Raw genomic sequence first — 26,408 nt, 5'->3', positions numbered from 1 at the left:
CATTCACCAGCAGTCGCTGGTTTTATTTTATTATGTGTATATACCCACACATACATGGTTATATACATATATACAGGATAATGTACTTTATTCATGTGTGTACATATGTATGTGCATACATACATATATATGTATATATGTATATCTCTTTTCACTGTGTTTCTGTGGTAATTTTCACATGGCGAACGCGGAGACAGTTGCCGGGGAGTATGGGCCACCGTAAACAAAGCAAATACAAGAAACTGAACCAAAAAAAATTTGCGAAATGTGCTATTTTTATTTTCGCGTGTCTGCATATATTTTTTGCTAAAGTTTTTGTTTGTTTTATTTTAATTTTTTTTTAAATATTTTTGAACTTTTCTAATTTTAAACTTTTTTTTTTAAATTTTTTTTAGTTTTTAAATTTTTTACAATACAAGAAACTGAACCAGAAACAATTTGCAAAATGTGCTATTTTTATTTTCGCGTGTCTGCATATTTTTTTTTAATTTTTATTTATTTTATTTAAAACTTTTGTTTGAACTTTTTTAAAACTTGCTTTTTAATAATTTTTTAAATATATATTTTTTAAGTATGTATATATTTTTTTAAATATATATTTTTTTATAAATATTTTTTCTTTAACTTTAATTTTTTAAGTTTTTTTGGAACTTTTTTAATTTTTTTTTATATGTTCAATTTTTAATTTTTTTTTTATTTTATAGTTTTATTTGTTTTATTTTGAAAATTTGTTTTTTTTTTTTGATTTTTTGTTTTTTTTTTGTTTTTTTTTTTTTGATTTTTTGTTTGAAATATTTTTGTTGCACTTTTTTTTTTAAATGTTTTAAATGTTTTTTAACTGTTTTAAAATTATTTTTTTTATATTTTTAACTTTTTAATTATTTTTTTTATATTTTTACTTTTTAATTTTTTAAATTTTTTATTTCTTTAATTTTTTATTTTTATTTGTAATTTTTTTTTTCTAAATTTCTCTTACTTTTTTTTACGTTTTTCATTATTTATTTCCGTTGATTGTTTTGTTTTTTTTCGCTTTTAATTTTTTATTTTTATTTTTCCTGCATGTGTTTGCTAGCGTCCCTCAATCATCAAACATGCTTGATCATCTGATCCGCATACTTTCGAACAAATTATACTTAATTCTCTAAATAATTGTGTGTGTTGTTTTTCGTTCTGCCCCCGCACGTGTTCTTGTTATTGTTTTTATTAGTTTACTGCTTTATCGCATATTTATAATTTTCCGTTAGCTTTTGACTTTAATGTTTTTCATTTAAGATATTATAGGAAGTTTTTCGTCACATGATTTGAAATCAGAATGAAATAAACATTCTTAAAATTTTCTCAGAAACGTCATCTGTTGTTATTATGCGAATCATTGTTCTACAAATGTACATATGTATGTATATCCAGTATTTCGATTTTGGGTGGATTTCATATATTGTGTACTAGATACTATAAGAGTATATACTATTTGTTTATATATAGACATAGTAATTGAAACTGACACTTCAATACCTGCGAGATAATTAAGTGCGAAAATTACTGTTTACATATAGTTCACATTTGGATGAGCAGACGAGCAGTAGAGCAACACAGCTTTTGAGCAGGTGTTAATTTTTACCTAGACCTATTTTAAATAAACCAAAAAATATTGGCAAAAATTAATGGAGTGCGGGTTTTGTACATAAGTATATTAGGTGCTTGACTGCCAGTATGCCATTCCCGAGTTCGAATTGCCTTAGAGGAAAGATACCTATAAAATTGATCCAAATATTTCTTCTCAGAAGACAAAGAGTTTACATTATATATAGTACAATGCTGGCATTCAAAAGCTTCTCAGAAAAATGCCTTAAAGTGGCGAGACTCACAAAGAGTTAATCGATATTAAGAGACTCTAAAGGAAATTACTAATTTATTTAAGAGAGACAGCACTTCTGCTCAGTTCGTTCAGCTGATGTGACAAGGAATGAAGGCAAGAAATGTGTTAAAAAATGCATTATTATTATTATTGCTACATCAAAAATCAAAGAAGCATTATTATCTTAAAAAGGTAACATAATATCTAAGAAATTATTATTAAGAATTTTAGCACATGAAATTTCAACTGAAATATATCGATTACTTCTTTTTTCTTTCTTCGCTCGACAATTTCATGCTCTAATTCATTTCAATAATGCATATCTGCATCTCAGCTCACAGTCCAGTTTTTTGCTGTTGTAAAGGCGGAAAACACTTTCCATAAAATTTTGTGGAAAACTGCTGAGTTTACAGTTATTGGTTGGCAAAAAATTCGGATCCGTTTCGGTTGCATACATCCGATTCTGTATGTGGTAGTATTGCCATACTGCAAATTAGCTGATATTCAGATTAACATCAATTACCTGCCTATGATTCAGTCATAGTTGGGGTTCATATGTCGATTAAAAAGCAAGGAAAGCTCGCCCAAACATCTAACTTTGCACTCAGCAAGTTGTAGATAATAATTGAAAACGCGTGGCTCGTGAGATGAAATGCAGCATCACAGATATCCGCATAACCACTATAAATACTAATATTTATGTTACATATATATGCACACAATTAGAGTACTAATTAAAGCAAAAATGTCGGTATTTAGTGTTTTTCTTTTTCTCTAGTAGTTTTGAATTACACATTATTGATTTAAATAAATATTTTGCTGTAATTAAAACATTTTTGCTATGAAATCACTACATACATACTACTATGAGCAAAAAATGTTGTTGACCTGATTGGACGTGGTTTTTTCGGCTTCGGCTCACCTTTGCCACGATATTCGGACGATTGATTGTCTGTTTCCTGGTCGTAGACATAGATCGAAGACTCATCGCCAGTAATAATACGTTTCATGACATCCTGGTAGTCGGAAAGCATTGCCTCACAGACGTTAAAGCGATGCTGTTTTTCGAAAAAATTGAGTGCTTTAGGGACCAATGGTGTTCTCACTTCTCTTAGGACCAAACGGTTTTTCAAAATGAGCTTCACTGATCATTCTGATATTGCCAGTAACTGACGATGCCAGTAAGATCTCTGCCTTTTATCGGTCGGTCATCTCAAGTACCAATTCCTTTTTTTAATTAACTTGTTGTTCATCAGTTGACGTTGATGGCCGTCCTGGATATGGTTCATCGTCACCGCGTTCAAAACCTTTCTTGAATAATTTTTATCACTCAAAAACACTTGCTCACGACAAACAATTATCACCGAAGGTCTTTTCCAACATTCTGACCGCTTCGCCACCAGAAATTTGAATCCGCACACAAAATTTAATAGAACTTCTTTGTTGAATAATTTCACTCATCTTAAAAAACGCCAAGTGCACTTTATGTACGTCAGAAAAACAAGCGTATACTAAACACTAACTGACAGTCATACCAACTTAGAAAAAAAAAAATATTTCGAAGTATGAACATTCGTGTGAAATTTGAATTAAAAAGTCTTACTATTTTTTGCTCACAGTATTTTTTTTATAAACATTAAGGGGTTATATACAATTAGGTGGTCGAAAAAAGGCATTTTTCAAGAATTTTTTCTAAGTAAACTATTTGATTTATTGATTTGAAACTTGGCAGGTATATTATGACAACCTTAAACTATATTCACATATTTTTTATTCCCTAAAATAATTATCAGGAACGTTATTTTGAGCACGATATCTCTGGACTGGATCATCTAAAATGCAAAAACCAAATAAATTTCATTAATATAATAAATAATCTAGTGATTGATCGAAGGAATTAGCAAAAAAAATTTGTTTGACAAAATGGCGGCTACTCAAAGCAAAAGGTTCGATTTTCGACCGAAATTCGGGTCTTTAATTGTTTATAAAAATAAGAAATTTTCATCAGATGGGGAAATCTTTCGATTAATTACTAAAAACTATACGTAGTTAAGAAGCTTGTGTAAAAATTTCAGACCGATCGGTTCAGCCGTTTCTGAGAAATCTTGCTCACCGACTTTGAAAACACCGTTTCGAGAAAAACGAGTTTAAAGTTTTGAAAACACTTTACATGTAGTCGGCGCACCTTCACTAATGTGTCTATAACTTCGAAAATATTTGTTGGATCGACTTGAAATTTTGTGTGTGTATACTCAGATATATATGTACATGTGACCTGGTCTACGGAAAGGGGGCTTAGGTGTCAAAAAAAAGGAGAACAATTAATGAGATAACGAGAAACTAACGATTATTTTTAACAGCTTTTCCCAGAAAACTAGTTTTCGCACGTTAGCTCCCTTTTCGTAGACCAGGTCACATATGTATATATATTAAGAAAACGCAAAAAAACGGTTTTTTGAAAATCCTAACTGTATATAACCCCTTAAGCTTGTTTTAATTTATTTGATGGAGTTTCACGACAAAAACCAATTAATATAATTATTTTTTTATTTTTTGTTTACATTTTTTTACTATAATAATTTTTTCTAAATTATTTGTTCTCTAATATTTTTAATTAATTTATTTTTTATATACACATATTTTTTTTAATTAATTTTTTTTCTATCTATTTTTTAGTTTATTTTTTTAGTGACACATTTCTTTTCAAATTTTTTAAATTATAATTTCTTTTTATATGTTAAATTTTTTACTATTATTATTTTTTCTAAATTATTTATTCTTTAGTATTTTTTATTTTGTTATTATTTTTTTTAACTATTTTTTATTTTTATTAAATTTATTTATTTTTTTATATTTATTTTTTAATTACTGTAATGTTTTTACTATTTATTATTTTAATTTTTTAATTTTTTTAAAACTAATTGCCATTAATAAATAATTAAAATAGTAGATTTAGCCATTTTTAAGCAAAATATTTTATGCTTGAAATTAATTAGTGCAGCACTTGTAGAGCAAGGGTTATCATTATCTTGGTACCTACCTTGAATGGAGATAGGAGCGTATGACGTCGCATTTTATATTTGAAATATAATTTAATCGCCTTTCCGCTATTCAAATATATAAATTATTTTTTACACCTCTGTACATACATATACACTACTTAATTAGCCGAGTGCATCTACAATTGTTACGGTATACAAGTACTATACATATGAACGTATGGTTTTGATTCTGTGACGCTTGTAAAATTATGATAATGTCATTATAAGCGAATGATTTGCTTGAAATTTTTCCGCAAACGTGTGTAATTTGAACGATTTACGTCAACAACGTTAGAAAACATCTGTCAATGATACCTTTTTTTTACATATTAACAAAAACAATTTGCTTATCAACACAACATATTGTGTAATCGTTGCCAGTGTTTGTGTAGGAAAATGGTATTTGGAACTAAGCAAATAATTAAGTAATATAAATATGTTATTTAATGTTTTATAGTATTTTTCTATTGTTTGATTATTTAATTTCTTTATTATTTATTTAATTTTTTTATGTTTTCTATATTATTTTTATTTATTTTTCGTAAATACAACAAAATGACTTGCTCTTAACTTTTTATATAAAGGTAGGCAAGCGGCAAATAAGATAACCAATTATTCGGTTATATGAGAGATATATGATATAGTTGTCTGACCTTGTGGAATCCGACAAATGATTAATAGAATGTCAAAATGCACCTTTAATGTATTAAATTTCATTTAGATATCTCAAAAAATTACAAAAAAAAATGTTTGTAATACCCAAAAATTAAACTTAATTAAAAAAATCGCAAGCTTGAAACCGGTTTTAGACTCATATTCCTTTAGACAAAGTTGCTCAGAATGATCTGTAGAACATTTTCCGCATATGTATTTATTTTTTATAGAAAAAAATCGACCCGCTGTAATATTTATATACGCCCATAAGTAATGCAAGATTATAATGAATACTCTAAGGCATAAAGCTAAACTGTATACAAACTCACACTCTCTTACAAATAATATGTACACACATACTAACTTATGTGTTTCGAAAGTGTCGTTTTGTCTGCGTTGTCCGCTTGAACTCTCTTCGGCATACAGCGTCTTCCTGTATGTGGTGCTTTTCTCTATTTTCTTATTTCTGGTATTATTTTTAGCGAAATATTTTGTTTTTCTTTGCCATTGAAGGTGTGTATAATGTCTGTATGCACATTGTTTGTGTATTTTTAACATCGTGTCTAGTTTTAGTTGGTATACCCCACTGTGCTTAGTGATGTTGATGATCGCATCTGCCAGAGTGTTGGAAAGTTTCGAGTTCTCACACTTGAAAAGTCTTTCGAGTAGCGGCTTTCGATATTTTTTTATCGAGTGTTGATTAACTTTCATGCACGCATTTTAATATTCGAACTATGAGTACTTGTATGCGGTGGGCGTAATCGTTATCAAGCTTCGAAGTTGTCAAAAGCGATATTAAGAAGATCACTCCACTTCTTTGCGAATAGATTGTGGTAGCAGGTTTTGTGTTTTGGAGTAGTAGTTGAGATAGCAGTTGTGGGTTCTGGGCTATCACATAGCGGCTAAGCACTTAACCCCTAATGGATGACGGATGACAAAATTAATATTTTAATTTTTTGTTGCTTTTTTCTTGCCAAAAAGTCCTATTTCACAATGAATTGTAATAAGGTATTGACGTGATTCAATATCTATGGAGTATTTGAAATATTCAAGCAATTGTTAATTTAAATTAAAAACAATGGAAAAATTCGAATATCTTAGAAAGGAAGTGGTGAAATCAAGCTGAGGTACTTTTAATAATTGTTATAATGTATAGTAACGAATGTCAAGTATGTCAAAAATCCATTTGACGTATAAAATAATAACGTCACAACATATATGTACATATGTATTTATGTATGTATGTTTGCACATAACTACATGTACAATATGTATACTATAGTATATTATTTAGATTTCTCAATTGCGCCAATAATTTGAATTTTATTTAATTAACAGCTGAATGCTGAACATTTTTGTTGTTTCAGTTAGATTTTCGGTTAAAATTTTCCATACTGATTCCATATGAAATTAAGATATATAATATAAAGCGTATTTTTTTTTTAGCAATACGGCAGTGTGCTTCAGTTAAATTTTCGGTTAAATTTTTTCTTACTGATATGAAATTCCGATATATAAAGGGTGTGCTTGTTAGTGACACGACACGATGTTTTAGTAAAATTTTCGGTTAAATTTTCGTTAAATTTTCGGTTAAATTTTCGGTTAAATTTCCGGTTATATTTCCTGTTAAATTTTCAGTTAAATTTCCGGTTAAATTTTAGTTACCGGATAAAATTTTCCGTGCTTCATATAAAATAAAGATATATAAAGGGTATTTTTCGTTAGAGAGTGGCACTTTTATATAAAATTTTCATTTCACAGAAAAATTAATGGAATAGCCAATAATTTGTCTCTACTAGGTCGAAAGTTCTTTGAACCAAATTTCGACTACATGATGCTTTCTGCACTCGTCTAATCTCGACTATAAACGGTCGAAATTTGGTTTCCAACTGTTTCTCAATATAGATTTTTAAATTTTAAATGAATTCCAATAAAAAAATAAGCCTAACAGAGACGAATCACATGACTTGGTTAGTCATATAACCGGCCCATTTCTAGATAACTCATCATTTCTGATTTTAAAGAACTAGGTTCATTTAAAGTTTAGCGACAGAGATTATTTCTGGGTGGAAGAGAGCTTGAAAAGTCTCCTCAGAAGCACCGCGTTTCAAATACAACAATTTTATTTACTTACCTAATCGTTAGCTTTAAAATTAAGCTTATCTACAAGATTTGGAATACGTAATAAATTTCCACAAGTTGTAGTTTTTCATCCGTTGTAAAACTTTTGCTTTCCAGTATTATTATATACTTAAATGTCAAACACATATGTTTATTTTGACAGTTGGTTTGACAGTTATCTCTCTATGGCAATCCATAGCTCTAAAAATTAACCTGGTACATTTAGGTATACATAATTTTCGGCAGGCCATTTCCAGTCGTTGGGCATATAACTAAATAAAAAAAATAGCTCAATAAAATTCGAATAAATCAACTAATTCAGATGAACTTTAATTAGACTCAATTGAAATCTGTCAATTAAATGAGTGACGACAGAACCACTAATGGACAGAGGGATAGAGTGGAGGTTGAAGTACATAACTCTGTGTGGGTAAAAAAGTGTTGGATTGATACAAATTTGAAATTAGAATAATATTAAGATGCTAGCGTTTATGCAACACTTGCAAGAATGTACAATCTGCTCCTATTTTTTCCCCCTCTTTTTTTTTGTTTTTAGCTATAAATTAGAGCTTGGGTGTCAAAATAGAGGAGGTGCTACTTGATGTAGGCAATTAGAAAAATGCATTTAATCATAATGTTTATTAACACATACACACATTCATACATCCATCCACACATTTTCATGATTTTATTTTATAATGAAATAATATTTTCCACAACACCTCAATTATAAGTCAATAACTTAGTTTTGTCTCTTTTACGCTCTTCCTTGCAGTGCTCAAAGAGGAACCCGATGACTTGGCACACCTGGCTCCAGCTGCTGTTGATGCTTGCATGCGCCTGGACGATACCGCACCATTTTGTGGTGAAATGCTATTGGGTCTGTCCTCTTACTCCTATGGCTTCCTGCCCGATGACTACAGTTCACTCGATTCCAATACGAGCTCCTCATCGCCAGATACACCAAATCCAAATAGCAACAACAGCGCTGTCAATAACAGCAGTAACCGTCATAACAGTAATAGCATTAACAGTGGCAATAATAAAATCGGTTTGAGTAGTCCAACACATCAACAGAATTGCAATAACAATTTAAATGCTGGCACATTGCATAACAACAACAACAGCAATAGCAATAATTTATGCAACAAACCAGTTGTACGCATCGATCCATTCATAAACTATCGGGAGGAATCGAATGACACCAACTGTTCGCAGCATTTACTCTCGCCCAGTGTGGCATCGAAGGTGAGTTGAGAAGAGAGAAAGAGAACGGAGGTTTGGATTTTGGGATTTTTTTCTTAATAATTCGTAAAATTTGCTGTTGTTGGAAAAGTTTACTGAAATGTTTTCAGTATAAAATTTAATGTTTTTAATTAATTTTAACTTTTTTAACATTTACAATTTGTAATAAAAAAATATTAACATAAATTGTAATATTTACGAAAATTAAAAAAATGTTAAACTTGTTGTTTGAAATGTTTTTTGTTTTTATAAATATTTTAGAATTCTTGTTAACATTTTTGAATTTTTGTTTTAATTAACTTTTTTAAATTATTTTTAAATTTTTTAATATCAATATATACATATTAAAGCTTTTGTAAATAAAAAAAATAAATTTTTTTGTTTTTTAATTTTTTGATAAGTTTTTAACATTTAAATTTTTTTTAATTAGTACTTAACTTTTTTTTAAATAAATATTTTTAACTTTTTTTTTTATCTTTTTCCCCTTTTTTTAATATCGATATACATATAACATAATCTTTTGTGAATAAAAAAATTAAAGCTTTTAAGTCTTTTTTTTTTAATTTTTTGATAAGTTTTTAACATTTAATTTTTTTTTAATTAGTACTTAACTTTTTTTTATAAATATTTTTAACTTTTTTTTTATCTTTTTCCCCTTTTTTTAATATCGATATATAATATAATCTTTTGTGAATAAAAAAAATTAAAGTTTTTAAGTCTTTTTGTTTTTTAATTTTTTGATAAGTTTTTAACATTTAAATTTTTTTAATTGGTACTTAGCTTTTTTTTAATAAATATTTTGAACTTTTTTTATCTTTTTGGACTTTTGTTTTTAATTTGTGAGAAGTTTTTAACATTTTTTAATTTGTTTTTTTTTTTTTATTAATTCCTAACTTCTTTAAATTGTTTTTACCTTGCTTTAAATATTGCTATAAAATTTAAATTTAATATTTTTGTAAATTAAAAAAACTGAAATTTTTTAAAAGTCTTTCTGATTTTTTTTTAAGATTTGTTAATTTCTTAACATTATTTTAATTTTTTACCATTTTAAAATTATTATTTTCGTTAATTTTTAAACAATATTTTTTACTTTTTTTGTTTTTATTTGTTCAGATTATGTTTTAAGTAATAAATGATAATATTCATGCAATTTTTTTTATTTTTTATGTAAAAAAAATCATTGAGATGGTTTTTATTTAATTTTCCAATTTTTTTTAATAGTTTTGATTAAATATTTTTATTTCTTCTTTTAAGTTTTTATTTTTTTTAATTTTTTTTTTAATTGTTTTTTAATTTTTGTTTACTTTTTTAATTGTTTCTTTAAAATTGTTTGTTAAACCTAAAAAAATTTGGCTAATAATTTTTTCAACACCTTTACGAATTCCCATAACCTCAAACATCAATCTCCAAAACAGAAAACCACAAAAACCATTTTTCCTACTCACTCAGCTTACTAAATTTCTACCTCTCTTCCACTTGCATTTGCAGAGTCCTGAAGCGAGCAGCCTACCATCGCTCTGCAGTCCCAACTCCCTCAGTCAGGATGATGGATTTGCATTTATGACAATGAGCGTTGACGAAGACATCGACATGAGTATGCGTGCGCCATATATTCCAATGAACGAGCAAGAGGACTTGCCACTCCTCACTGCCGACGATCTGATGTGGTGCGCCAGCAATGGCCTCGGCAGCGAAGAGCTGAACAATCAAAAGGATGTCGACGCCACGTTGCAACAATTGCAGTTGCAACAACAACACACTAGCGAAAGCAATCATAACCTCTTGAATGGCTATCATGATGCTCAACACATCAGTCACTCACATTTCAATTCATTGTGCTCTTCACCTGCATCGACCGTTTCATCGCTATCACCGTCACCGGTGAATCATCATCAACAACAACAACAGCAACAGCAGCAGCAGCAGCAACAACAACTGCAAGATACAAGTTGCGTTTATAGTACGGACACTAGTGAATTGGCGGCGCTGCTTTGCGGCTCTGGCAATGGCACTCTGTCAATTCTGAATAATAATTGTGGTGCTGGTAGTAGTGGTGGTATGGAGGATAGTGATGTTAGTTTGCAACAACAGCAGCAGCAGCAGCAGCAACAACAGCAAACACATTGCGCTGATTTTCGTTTGCAGTTGCAACAAGAGTTGGCTGCCGAACAGCAAGAGCAGCAACGGCAGCTGCAACTGCTCGGCTTGAACATCGATTGCAAGAAGGAGAGTTCGCTGTCGCCCAGCTTATGTGATTCGCTGGAGGACACCTTCGATAATGTTTACAGTAAGGATTGTAAGTATCGCCAGATGGTGCGCGGGTACATACCCACCCTCTCTTCGTCTTGCATAAAAATTATGAAATGCGAGCGTCTAAGTAACGGAAATTCGTTGAGTTATATTTAGCATCCGTTTTATTTTGACACATATGAGTCCAAATTTTATATTTTTAACTTTTGTGCGTCTCTGAATAGCATAAGCAGGCCCACACTTGATCAATTGCGACTTTGCACTGTTTTGTTGTGTGTGTGCTCAAAAATTTTCGTGACGTTTTAAGCCTGCGCAAATGAAAAAAAAACGGAAGCGTAGGCTTTGTAGCGTCACCTCAGCGACCCTTGACGATTGCTATTCTTATTTTATTACACTATCTCGCAGTTTATAAGCTGTTAACGTCACTAGGGGTACGTTCTGCCTTTGATGCTTAACTCATTATACTGTTTTCTTTAAAAATATATATTAAGTTTTTAATTATATTTATTTAATTTATTTACGTATTTCACTTTTTTGTTTTGTGCTTAGGTCCATAGTTGTACTTTATGCATTAGGGTGTGGTAAATTTGCTAGAAAACTTTGAGTTTTCCCTTTTACTTGTATAATTATTTTTTGTTCATTGTGTTATAAAATTCATCAGAAAAAAATGTGCCTTAAAATAATTGTATTTTAACCGTTAATATCTTTGAAACGGTTAGATCAACGAAAAACTCGTTAGAGAACATTTTGTAGAGCATTCAATTTGATACAAATCTATTGATTGAGATATTTTTTCAGTTAGTTTGAAGCAAGATTTGAATTTTTCTAACTGATAGTAAGAAAAAGTAGAAAACTGTAAGGCGGAAAAAACCCCCCTCCCGTTACAATTAAGAGTCACCATACTTGGAGAGTTTTTCTTAGAGCGGCGTCAAAGCGCTCAGTTTTCAGAGTACCAAGTATATTCTCCTTTTTGAAAATCTTATGCTTTTTTTTTGAAAATCTTATGCTTTTTTTGAAAATCTTATGCTTTTTTTGAAAAGTGTATTCTTTTTTGAATGCACCCTAATATGCATAGTACAATATCTCTGTATTAACTGCCTGTTTTTCAAATACAAAAGTTATGCAACACTTCTATTTTGCATTTATGTGCACGTATTTTATGTATGTATGTGTGTTTGTATATTTGCATCTTAATCCCCTGCCGTGTAAATATTTATTCAATGCCAAGGTTGCGGTGATTAAGAGCGAAAAAAAACCAAATAAAATAAATAAAAGCTTAGAAGGCAAATACGAAAGTAAAAAAAAAGCAAAGCCTGCTGAATGCACATACATATATGTACTTATTAGTATCTGTATGTAATGCTAATGGAAAATTACCATAAAATAAATTAGTTCATTATTATCATATTAATTTATTTTCCGCTCTCATTTGATCTTATAATTTTTTTTGGACTCTTAATAATTAGTTTTTTAACCGGCTTGTTACCAACTGCATTTCCACTATCTTTCACTGTTTTTTCTTGCTTATAAAATGATTTTATTTGTTTTTGTACGATTACAATAATAAGGAATCGACTTATTAATTTACATTTTTTTGTTTGTTTAATTTTTTGACAAACCGAATTCATACAATATAAGAAATACGCTCATATCTCCGTAATTATTAGTCTTAAAATTATCGAAAAATATTTTCAAATATAATAAATGTACATATGTATGTGTATAGTATATAGTGGATATAGTAACCCCTTAAGCAGGAATAGTTGTTGTGTTGCTGCCAGCACTTTTTTTAATCGAAAAATAGTGTTTTATATGACTTTTGCAAAGACGGAAAGCATAATACAAATTTGTGGTAAACGCAGAGTTGCATTTTTAATTTTAATTTTTCTCCGAAAATAACCTAACAATTAAATGCAGTTTGTTGGTTTTGTGCTGTCTCAACTAGCACTTCTAAATAACTTGAAATAAACTTATTTTATGATCTAAACTGTTAATTGTCTTACAAACATAATTAATACATATGTATATTTGCAATTTTATTGCTCTTAATTTATATTTTTTATTACAACAACAAAAAATTAAAAAAGAAAAAAAATTAAATATGTATTTTTTGGCACACTCCATGCACACAGCAACAATGCATACCCCTTTCTAATATATATTTATATTTATTGTTGTTGTGTCGATTTCGTTCCGTGTGCGTGTGCTTTTTTCTAGGCTAATTGTCGCCGATTTCTGTGGAATTTTTTCGGTCGGGTGCTTGTTTTGGCTGCCTTTATAGTTGCTCTTTTGGCGAACATATATTTATGTTGTATAATATGTACATACATATGTATGTATGCGTATAGGCTTCTTTCGCATTGCTATGATTAATATATTGTGTATATTTACAAATTCTTAAAATACACATGTACATACGTATGTATGTATGTAAAAACAGCATTAAAAATATAGTGGAATTTTTTTTATTCACCAGTCAGCAAGTATAGGGTGTATCGTCGGCATATTTATTTGCTATTTAATTTAATTTTTTATTCAACTTTTATTTTTTCTAACTTTTTTCTAATTTTTTTAACTTTTTCTTAATTTTTTTTAATTAAAAATAATAAAATTAAAAATAATTTTTTTAAATTTTTTTATTTTATGTAAATTTTTTAAATTTTTATTAAATTGCTTTTTTTTAATTTTTTTTGTTAGTAATTGTTTTTTTATATATGTATGTATTTTAGTTTTATTTTGTATTTTATGTGTAATATCTTTATACATATTTTTTAAATTTTTTTTAATTTTTTTAAGTTTAAAAATTTTGTTTTAATTGTTTTTTAATTTTTTTTATTTTATTAAATATGTACATATGTATGTAGTTTTTTTTATATTAAATTTTTTAATATTTATTAAATTTTTTTTAATTTTTTTGTTAGTATTTTTTTAATATTTTTTGGTTTTCTTTTATATTTTATGTGTAAATATTTTTTCATATACATTTTTTTATATATTTTTTAAATTTTTTAAAATTCGATTTTAATTTTATTTTTTTTTATATGTTTTAATGACAATTTGGAATGATGTGGCCTTCTTTTTCATCCACTTTGCATAAAATTAATTTAATATCAAATTGCTAGAAGCGTTAGTTCAGTGTCATAAAAAAATAAAAAAAAAAATGCCTTATGATCCACCCTATATTGCGCTTAACTCCGCATAAAAATGTGTTTTTTCACAATTCGACCTTTTTATTATATTTTTCTTACAAAAAAAAACATTACACACGTGCCGACGCATAAATATTAAATAATAAAAATATGTTTTGTTGAATTCGTCTGCGAGTTCATGGTGGGATGTGCGCGTGTCCCCCTTCGTTTATGTTATCATTTATTGCTGACGTGAAATCAATTCGATGCAAATTGAATAACAGCGAGAACGGTCTGATGAAGATGATTACATACTCAATTTTCAAAATGATTATTAACTCAAAATATGTTTGTCTACACAACTACATACATGCATTTACACATACAATATTATTGCTTTGTTTATGAAATGCTTCGGCGGCAGCTGTTGATTGACAAGGGTCCAAAAGTAATTAAGCCGTTTGTAGCGCCACCAATTCCCATTCACCGTCTCATGTTGCCACTAAAGTGCAATATTCATTAATTAGTCATTAAATAGTCAAAATTATGTTGCTAGCCGATTTTCACACTTGAAAGCGGCAAACGACACACGTACATATATATACTTACATATGTACATATGTACAATGTATGTATGTATGTATGCGTGTGTGTGTTTTATATTTTTTCTTGTATTTTTGATGCTTGTTTGTTTTACACTTGTTACGTACTCATATAAGTACATGTATGTACATATTTATGTAAATGTACTTATATAAATTCCAATAACTATTACTTGAGTGCCCTGTTGAACTTTATTTTGTGTCTCTGCCTCTCCACTGTCACTTTATTTATTCTCTTGATTGATTTTTGAGCGCTTCTTGACTATTTTCCACAGTATCATAGTACACACGTGTCCAGGCATGTAGTTAGAAGTACAAAAACAATAAAAATCAGCATTGAAAAAACAATTTTTAAATCAAACCCTAAAGAAAACTATGAAATTTTGCGAACAAGAAATGATTAATTAATTAAATTATTACAATCTATAAAAAAATTAAAAAAAGTAAATAAGAAATTTTATTTAAGAAATTAAAAATTTAATAAAATAAAAAATTTAAAAAATTAAATGAAACCAAAAAAAATTTTAAATTGTTTTAATTTAATTTTTTTAAATTTTTTATTTTATTAAATTTTTAATTTCTTAAATAAAATTTCTTATTTACTTTTTTTAAATTTTTTATTGATTTTAATAATTTTTTTAATTTCACATTTCTTGTTCGCAAAATTTCAAAACAAAATTATTGATAAAAATTAAATGAAAACAAAAACAAATTAAATTTAATATTATTGAAAGAAACTATAAAAAATTAATACAAAAATTAGATAAAAAATACATAAAGAAATTTAATTTAAGAAATCAAATAAAAAAATTAAAAATAAAAAAAATTGAAGTATAATAAAATAAAAAAATAAAAAAATTAATTATATTTAATTAAATATAATTTTTTAAATTAAATTAAATTTGTCTTTTGTTTTTTTTTTTCAATTTTAATGTTAATTATTACTCATATTCTTGGGTTTTTTGTATAGAAACATAAATAGGAAATAATATTTTAGTTGTAATGTTAACGAAAATTGGTATAATCGTTCTCAATATATATTTCATACAAAATAATTTTAAATAATATAAGAAAGTACTGACATCATTATTGATTATTCTAAATTGAAAATCTCTCAAAAAGCAGCAAAAATGTCACTCTGCGCTATGTATTGAATTTTTGCAATTTACCATTGACGAAACTGACCAGCCGCATTATTTCTTTTCACTTTCGGTGCTCAGCATTATATTGCATATTTGTTGTACAAGCATTTGTACTATATATTATATACACACATATTTAGGTATGCCTATAGATTTCTTTGAAAAAGTATTTTAGGCATTTCCTCTCTGCACGATTGTATAATATTCGTGTTTTACTGCCAATGTCAGGGACATTGTCATTACTTTTCATTATATTACGTTCGGCTGCCAAGTGAAAGCGGGATAAATCAAGTGGCCTAGAGACATTTGTTTCACTGTGAGTTCATTGAAATATAGGATATTTTGCAATTTTAAGAGTCATAAATAAGTTTGAATACATAAATGTGGCAACAATTTTGCATATTTCTACGATTTTTTTGCATTTTCTGATCGTTATATTAACTATGTAGTTAGTTAGTTGTGTGACAAACCTTTTGGCATTAAAAATCGCATAAGATTTTCTGTTTTTTTTTTCTTTTTTAAACAATATTAATCCTAATGAAAATTGTATTCTTACTAGCATTAAAAACAAATATTTTTATAATAAAAATTTAATTTCTCTATAATAAAATATTTTTTTCGTAATATTTAGTTTTTTAGTTTTAATTAGTTAGTCTTAATACATACGTTTTTCATATGAAAATTTGTGTTAAGATATTAAAATTTTATTTTTTTTTGTAATATGTAATTTTTAAATACCAATAAAGTAAAAATTATAATTTTTTAAATAGTTTTTTGCATAAAATAGTTTTTGTACATTTTTGAAAATTTTTTTGAAAAATAAATCTTTCCTGAAATTCATAGACTGTTTCTAAATACTAATAATAATATGACTGGATATCAGATTATGATTTTGTTATCTCATTTGCTTAATAAAAATATTAAATAGATTGCAAATAAAACATATTTAAAACAAAAAAAAAAATTTAATAATTTTTTCTATATAAAAATATATTTGTAATTATAATTTAATTTTTCTAAAATGGTTTTTTTCATAATATTTAATTTTAATAAATAATTTAATAAATTTTTTAATACTTTTTTCATATGAAAATTTGTGTTAAAATTTTTTTTATAAATTTTTTCATGTAAAACAGGTGTGAAGTTTTCTAAAGTATTTTTTTCAATCGATACATTTATTGGAATTTTTTAATAGATTTGTATACCTTTTTAATATGAAATTATGTAACAGAAAATTAATTATATATTTTTTTTAAATATGTTTTTTTTTCATATAAAACATGTTTAGTAAAAATTAAATTTTTTTTAATTCGTTTTTTGCGTAATATTTAATTTAGTTTATAAATCTTTTTTTAAAAAACATAAGTTTTAACATTTATAATAAACCTTTCTTTATAAAAAAAAGGTTTAATGAAGCTAATTTCTTTTCTATTTAACTTTAAATATTTTTTTATAAAATAATATTTTTTTTTCTAACATATAATTTTATGTATTAAGCTCTTAATTATATATTTTTCAAAATAATTATTTTTCATATAAAAAGGTTCAGTAAAAATCATATTTATTAAATAATTTTTTTTTTGTAATATTTAATTCTTGAATATTTATTTCATAAATAAATCTTTCACTGAAATACATGCATAATTTCTTAATAAATTTTTGAATAATTTTTTTTTATATAAAAAAAATCGTCATTGAATATTTTTTCAAATTATTTAAACTTTTAATATTTTGTTAACCCCTTTTTCATATAAAAAATGATAATATAAAATTTAAAAGTATTTCAAATTATTTTGTCTCCTAACATAATATTATTTATTTTATATTTATATAATTTTTAATGTTTGTTGTTAATTTTTTATATAAATAATATATTAAGCGAAATATTCAGGAAATATATTTATTTAATTTTTTATATTATTTTATAAAAAACAGTATACAAAACAAAATAATAACTGTTTAGGCATATAAAAAACTCAAAACTCAACGAATTTCCGCCAAAACGCGCGCATTTCTGTTTACAGCAAGACCAAATCACATTTCAATTTTTATTTCAACTTTTACTAATTTCCTTTTGCTCCATCTTCCTCCGCTACTTCGTATAGCTGGGAATCTTGACTGCTGGAATGAGTTGCTGCAAATCAATGTCAGCGACACTTCATCCTCGGCTTCGCCCTCGCCCGTGACATCACTGAATTCACCAACTCAGCAACAACAACAACAACACAAGCTGGACGATTGCAAAACGCAGTTGCGTCTGGAGCAGCATCTGTCGTCACCACAGCAGCAGCAGCAGCAGCAGCACAATATAATTTTGAATGCCGTGCCATTGATAACAATACAAGACACTAAGAATATTTTGTTGCAACAGCAGCAACAACAACAACAACAACAGCTCAATGTCAGCAATAAAATGCTAATAAAAGATGAAATGTTGCCAGCGCAACGTGGCGGTCATAAAATCACAACAATCAAGCTGTTGAATGGCCAAGCAACAGCAATAACAACACCAGCGCTTGGCACAGCTGGCGCTACACCGGTGCGTATGATTGACATTAAACAGCAGCACGAACAACAAAGGCAACAACAACAGCAACAACACCACCAACAACAACAACAGTCGCATAAACGGCACTTGGTGAGCTCCATGCCCAACGCACAGTTGGAGAGCAAGCGCATGAAGAGCGCCGCAATGGACTTGCAGGCTGTGCCACAACTGCTGCAACAGCTGGTGTCGCCGCTGCAGCCGCAACACTTGAAGGAGCAACAACAAAAACTGCAACAACAACAGCAGGCGCGCAAAGCCAGCAATGGCGTGTCACGCTGGGTCGCCAACGCCGAGCTAAAAGCCAACTCAAATGGCATGCAACAACAACAACAACAACCACAATCGAATTCAGTGCTGAAGAATTTGCTAATTAGCGGTTGCGATGTAAGTGCAGGCTATTGTCTGGTGCCGATGCGGCCCAAAAAACTAGCGAAGGCATAAATTGCGCACGCATGTGTGGCGGCGTGGTGTGCGCCACATTGTTGGCTGACGCGCCTTGTGGCGTTCGACAGCCAAACATTGGCCCACTCCAGCGCCGCACATTGGCGCACCAAAAGCTGTATTTTAAAAATACATTTGCCTAAGCAACTAACCAACACAACCGTTTATTTGCCGTTGTACATGGAAACACAAAGCAATTTACAAAAACCAAATTGAAAAGTTGATATTCTTTTTCGCTAATGTTCGGTTACAGGCTTGTGTTTGGAATGCCTTCAGACACAATTAGCGCGTAGTTTACTTTAAAACGTTGCAAATTGATTTATTTAGTTTTATAAATTTTGTAGATGGATCGATTTTATGATTAATACGTGTGTATACATGCACACGCACGCAAACATGTTTTGTTAAAATTTTAGTTGTAACGCCGTAAGTTATGCTAAAGAAAACTGTAGATACAGCAAACTATAGAAAAAAATATTCTTTATATCTAATAACTAGTACTAGAACAAATTAAAATATTATTACAATAAAATTATTGATTAAAAATTACGTTTATGAGTGTAAGCTAGTAAAATAGTTTAAACTATAACCTTAGCACTAGTCGAATAGCACTAAGCAGCGTGAGAAATGTGGAGAAACAGACGCTACGAGATTTGTTATAGCAATACACACACGTATGTAACCCAACATACACAAACACACACACACACACACATGTGTATTTATATACATACCTATATATAATACTTTATATATAAAACCATATATCAGAAGATGCAATCAATTCTCCGCTGTTGTTATTTACACTAATTTTAAATTCAGCTTTAAGTTGACCAAAAAAGGAGAATTTTTTTTAGGATAAAATTAAAGTTGTTAAATTTGTTAAAACGGACACTGTAAATAAATAATTTAGTTACATATATATATATATATATATATGAAATAAGCGCAAGCAAAAATGCAAGCTAAAAAAATAAAATATATAAAATTATTTGACTAAAACAAAAATGAGCGTTAATGTAATAAGTGGTTATTGTATGCGTAGCAGAAGAGGAAAACAAACGTAAAAATATTAAATTAATCAATAATTTCCAGCAGCTCAGCATGGCAGACGCAACAATGCGCCCGTGTCAATAGCATGCCTTTATGCGCTGTTTCAGCCCACAAAGTGAAGGCGTAACGCTGTCTTTAGAAGACTCACTAAATTCGAGATTTGAGTTAGTCTGCCGTATAGTTAGCGAAACTAGCGCACACATACCAAAAAACAAAAACAAACAGCTAATATTATAACACTATAGCTTGTTCGCATTGACTCAGTTACATATGTAACATAAATACACACACACGCATACACATATGTATTTTTAAATAGGGTTAAATTATTTAGACGTGTTTATGCACAAACTGTAGCGACTTTAATTTTCTACTGTGATAGAATTTTCCTTTTATTTGTGTAGCAGCACGCACACACACACACAAATACATATACTATAAAGCTAAGCTATTTTGGTGGTTGTATATGTAGACAGAGAGCCAACATTAGAAAGCCAATTTGTTGTATTTTTCGCTTATTTCCAGCCTTTCATGCGTGGATTTGTTTAATATTATTTTAGCAATAACACTTTTGTGGTGAAAGGGGTGAAAGGGGCGTGATTAAACACTGCTACTAGCTTGATATTTTACCTACACAATGAGTTTATAGCTTTTTTGTTGTTTTTGTTGCGCCACATAACAGATGCAGCAAATTTGGTTTGGCACAATTGAAGATTTTTCTATAAATGTGTGCAACATAAAGCAGTTTATATTTATTTGTAAGTTTAATGGAGCAATTTTGGAGTTTGGAAAAGAGCCTTTGAGGTTAGAAATTAGCTATTGAGGTTAATAATTGAATTTTGAGGTTAGAATGAGTTTTTCAGCCTAGAATGAGCGCTTAAATGAATTTGAGCTTAAAATGAACTTTTCAGGTTAGACATGAGCACTTGAGGTTAAAACGAACTCTTGAAGTTAGAAATGAGCTCTTGAGATGAGAAAATAAAATTTGAGGTTAGAAATGAGCACTTGAGGTTAAAACAAACTCTTGAAGTTAGAAATAAGCCTAAAATGAGCATTTGAACTTATAATAAAGTTTTAGAAGTGAGCCTGTGAGCTAAGAATGAACTTTTGAAGTTAGAAAAGAGCTTTTGAGGTACGAAATGAGTCTTTAAGGTTAGAAAAGAGGTTTTGAGGTTCGAAATGAGCCTTTAAGGTTAGAAAAGAGCTTTTGAGGTTCGAAATGAGCTTTGGAGGTTAGTTTGTGCTCTTGAGCTTAGACTGAACTGTTGAGCTTAGAATGAAATTTTGAGTTTGGAAAGAGGTTTTTGGGTTTAGAATGATATGTTAGTGTTAGATATGAGTTTTTGAACAAGCTTTTGAGGTTAGAAAAGAGTTTTTGAGCTCAGCAAGAGTTTTCGAAGTAAGAACGAACTTTTAAGCTTAGAAAGTACTTTTGAGTTTAGAAATGTGAAATGTTGCTAATTTAACCACGTGATATTTATAATTTGAAATTATTTTTATTATTTGCAAAAAAAAAAACATATACATTTTTTTTAAGCGCTTGTGTCCACCAAAGCATTTTTTAAGTCCTTGTTTTCGCCAAAGACAAAGTAAGACCATGCGTGTTGCCACCATTTTTAGTTTGTGCACATAAATAAGGCGTTCGTACTTTTATTCAGTTTCATTTCAGTTTTCCTTTTTTTTACCATAACTCTGTTGACTATAAACAAAATATTAGTAACTTTAGAAGCAATACGAAAATATATTAGAATAGTAAAGAGTTAGATGTCTATGAAATTTGTGGTAAATATAGCGAAAAATTGTGTTTAAAGTAGAAAAAATGTAAAAAATTGGAGCGCTGATGGTACAAAAACAACAAGAAATAAAATAACGAAAGTAAAATTTGTAACAGCCACACAAGCATTAGCAAGTAATGCGTTGATTTTGCTACATTAGAACGACAACAAAAAATAAAAAACATAATTTTACATATGAATAGCGGAATTACATATGTACATATGTAAGAAATTTGCAAAGAGAACAAAAAAAACATTGGAATACTAAGCAAATGAAATACAATATTAATGTTATGTATTAATTCAACGGTAAAAACGAGCTGTAAACGTTTGGAACGACACAGATGGCGGCAGAAACTAACTGTTTGCAAAAGGAAGGTGCAAAACGGACTTTGGCAGCATAAATTAGAATAGTTATAAAAAGCATAAGCGAAAACACTAAATTTGCTAGTTCATTAAAAGCCACTAATAGTTGACAGACACAGTTGCATAGTAAAAAGATCGTAATAGTTGTGACAATAGTAAGGAAGATAAAGAAAATAACTGCAATAGCAACAAAATAACCTACAACATGAAGCTTTAAATAGAAAAAACTAGAAAAAAGAAACCAAAACCCAGAAAATATTGAGACAACAAAACTGTACAAAACAGTAAAAATGCAAAAACACAATATAATTTAAAAAATAAAACTTCAAAACAAAAATTACAAAGTAGTGAAACAACAAAGCTAAACAATAAAAAATGAGACTACAAAGCTAAAAACAATAAAATATTAAACTGCAAAAACAATTTTTTTTTTTTGAATTTTCAAAAATTTATTTATATTCAAACATGCGCAATTTGCATACAAATAGTAATATTTATCATTATTTAGCCAAAACTAGCGCCGCACGCTCTTCAAAGTGCTTTAAATATATAAAACAGGTGACATCACATACTCAAAACTACTTGCATCTTTACACACACACACGCTGTTTATCCATTTAAACCCACTTATTTACTTAGTTACATAAGCTGTAAAGTAACTTCTTTAGTTTTAAGTTTATTTTTGATAATCTTTACTACATTGTCTTGTCTAAATATACGCTCAAACTACTTGAAGTTCTTATGCATATGCACACATACTGTACTATTTTTTCCTTTTTTAGTTGCTAAGCAATATTTTCCTTTTAAATTATCTATTATGCATATATTATATAAGACACCACTTATGCTTTCGATTTAATTTAGTTTTAGTTTACAAAAGCGTAGCCTCGAGTTGTGAACAGACGATATGCAAACAATAACAAAAAAAGTAATAATATTGATAATAATAAGTTTAAACATCATGAAAAAATAAATAAGATTTTTTTCTAAAACATAATGCAAATTGCTGAACAAAGTTGGTTTTATTTCATTTTTTTCATTGCAAATTTTTATTTTTTCTTTAAAATTAATATAAGCGTTTACTTTTTCACCACACATAAAATAACAGTAAATATTGAAATTTATTTATATGTATGTATATAATTTTTTGAACAAACTTTTTTATGCACATATTTGATTATAATTATTTACTTTATATACACTTATGTATTACACATTTAAGAAGGCTGCTTTGTGATTGCTCATACGCCATGTTCAACTTCAAATTCATATTATATATTTTATATTTACCTCAACTCCGAACAAATAGCCCTACAATTATTGAGATACCAATGCGCAAACGCAATTTTCTCGTCAAGAAGCTGCGGATTTTTTGAAACCGCCGATATCGGACCACTATAACATATAGCTGCCATAAAAACTGACTGCTTAAAATGTGGTACTTGTATGCAAAATCTTTTATTTGACAAGATATCTGCGCAGATTATGTTTCTAGAAAATGCAAGAATCTGCAAACAACTTTTTTCAGATCGAACTATTATAACGTATAACTGCTGTAAAAACTGACCGCTCAAAATCAAGTTCTTGTATGGGAAGCTTTTTTATTTGACAATATATCTTCACGAAATTTAGCAGAGATCTTTTTTCAAGGCAGTGCTACAATCTCTAAAGAAATTTTTCAGATCGAATCACTATAACATATAGCTGCCATACAAACTGAACGCTCAAAAACTAGTTCTTGCATGGAAAACTTTTTTATTTGACAAGATATCTGCACGAAATTTGGCAGAACTCATTTTCTATGTCAAAGCTACAAGTTCCGATCAATATTTTTCAGATCGGTTTACTATAACATAAAGCTGTCATGCAAACTGAACGTTCAAAATTAAGATAAAGAACTTTTTTTTACTATTTTGTGCTATAACAAATGCACTTGTGAAGCGTATATACTGCCGGTGCAGTTGAAGTTAACAGTTTTTTCTTGTATTTTTTTATATATTTATAATATTTGTACTTTTATTCATGTGTCTTGTGTATACTTTTCCCTTTATCGTTTTCAAGGCTCTCATGCCATGTTCATGCCATGTTCATACATAGTTTTTGTTATTACCAGCCCACTGACCTCACCAAACGCTTCGTTATTGAGTCTATTTTTGAAATTTACTTAAACGCTGGTATACTGTATACCTATCAAGGTATAATTTGTCTTGTCTATGTGCACTATTTCCTTTAGTAAACTTGCGTGCTACGCGCCTATTTACAGTTATTGCCTATACATTTTTTATTGCGGCATTACATGCTTCCTTTGATATGCATATCGTTGTACGTATAGTGTTTTTCAATATTTGTCAATATCAATGCTGCTTAAGTTTTTATGATAATTTCATTTAAACAAAGGAAAATATGCTGCTCAGTAACCGAGTACAGAATTTTATTACATAGATTGTTATATACATACATACATATGTATGTTCATACAGCGTGCAATTTAATTTGCTACATATTTTCTAGATATATACATACATATATATTCTGAGTAACTACTAATTGATTACTATATTTGTATATCTTTCTTGATCTCCTTATATGAAGCTTACACACAAGCTGTACATCTGCAAATAATTGCAATGGTATTTAACTATGCCTGCTAAGAAAAAAATTTAATTACGCATTCTATTTTTGTTCCAACTATAATATAGTAAAAGTACTTTTATCAGCCACTTCATTCAAAGTCAAGTGAATTTTCAAAGTTGGCATATTAATTCGATTAAAATTTAAAACCAATTTCCAAGCAAGTCAAGCAATGACTTTCTCTTTAATATTTAATGTGGACGCATATACTTAGTTACAACAGTAAAAGCTCTGTCATGTTGATTGCTTTATTGCCTACATGCGCCTAAATGTAGGCAACAGCAAGTTAACCTCGACTCGCTATATAGTCTTATCGACGAGCTCTTGCACGTATAACATACATTTGTATATCAATTGTGCGCTCCTTTGCTGCTTCAAAGGCACTAGTGGTACTGGATTGGCCTGTGCGCATTTTTATAGCATTTTCGTGCGGAATTTTTCCACAGAAAGTAGCAATATCTTGTAGTTCACAAAGAACTGTTGCAAAGAGTTCGCAAACAGATGTTCACATGCAAACAAATATGTGTGTATGTAGCACGTGTGTACTAAAAACCAACAAAAATATTTTTTTTTTGTTTTCTTGCTCTTCACTTTCACTCTCTGACATACATATGTATGTATCTACATAGTATCTGCTTGCTATATATCCTTCACACCCAGAATATTGATTTTGTGTTAAGCGTTTTTCGTAAAAAAGTCAGTGCCTACCACTAATCCGTCACATGTACACACACGCATACATATATACATACATGTGTATTCCACATTTTATTAGGCTGCCTTGTGATTGCTCATACGCCATGTCCCACTGCTTTATAACTTGACGTGTAACAGCCTAGCTTGTCATTTACTCTAACAAACTACCGCGCTGACATACTTTGTTTTACTATATGTGTATTATATATACATACATACATACATACGTATATATATATGCATGTACATATAATTTGGATTTTTCCGACTGTCTCACGCTGTGATTTTGTTTCCTGCTTCGCTTCCGCTGCCATATTTACTACACTAGAGACAATTTGGCTCACTCACTTGTGTATATGCATACATTTATGCTTACAAACATATTTCTACGACTTCGTTATACTTATAGATATGTGTGTGTGTATCATCGCCTACTTGTCTACCTTCTCGTCTGCCATGAAGTCTCTTGGCTTGTTTGCCTGTCTGGCTTTCCGAGCTTCAACTGTCAGTCTACCCCACAGCTTGCGTAGCCTAATCCGCTCGTCAAGCACGCACACACTCATATACATACATAAAAGTTCACACGAATGCCTTCAAGTATGTGCGTGTGTGGGAGGTGTTTGCCTGATTTTCGAATTTGAATAGCTCTCTGGCCTCGAGCCGCACACTCATCCTTGACGCGCATTGATGAGCCTTGTAATATTGTGTAATAGAAACAAATAAATGTGCGACAATCAATGTAGGCGTAGTTGGTCGTGTATTCGCGATGACTAAGCATCGTTGTGCAACTTTAGTTATAGCTTATTTGCTTTCACTTTTTATGCCTGCTAACTTTTAGTTACAATTTATTATACTTTTTT

General features: G+C 29.1%; 1 protein-coding gene across 1 annotated transcript in view; it reads left to right on the top strand.

Moving 5' to 3' along the window:
* LOC126768084 (protein similar-like) overlaps positions 1-26,408 on the top strand; it is a gene marked incomplete at its 5' end in the record, with an annotated part of 55,485 nt that overhangs the window by 5,786 nt on the left and 23,291 nt on the right. The window contains 3 exons of the mRNA XM_050485977.1: positions 8,447-8,919; positions 10,405-11,212; positions 18,144-18,970. Coding sequence (XP_050341934.1) covers positions 8,447-8,919; positions 10,405-11,212; positions 18,144-18,970 — 2,108 coding nt within the window. The remainder of the gene's footprint in view (positions 1-8,446; positions 8,920-10,404; positions 11,213-18,143; positions 18,971-26,408) is intronic.

This window comes from Bactrocera neohumeralis, chromosome 2 (assembly GCF_024586455.1).
Source record: "Bactrocera neohumeralis isolate Rockhampton chromosome 2, APGP_CSIRO_Bneo_wtdbg2-racon-allhic-juicebox.fasta_v2, whole genome shotgun sequence".
NCBI classification, from domain to species: Eukaryota; Metazoa; Arthropoda; class Insecta; order Diptera; family Tephritidae; genus Bactrocera; species Bactrocera neohumeralis.
The sequence above is the reverse complement of the archived record's forward strand: the minus strand, read 5'-3'. Positions and strand labels throughout refer to the sequence as shown.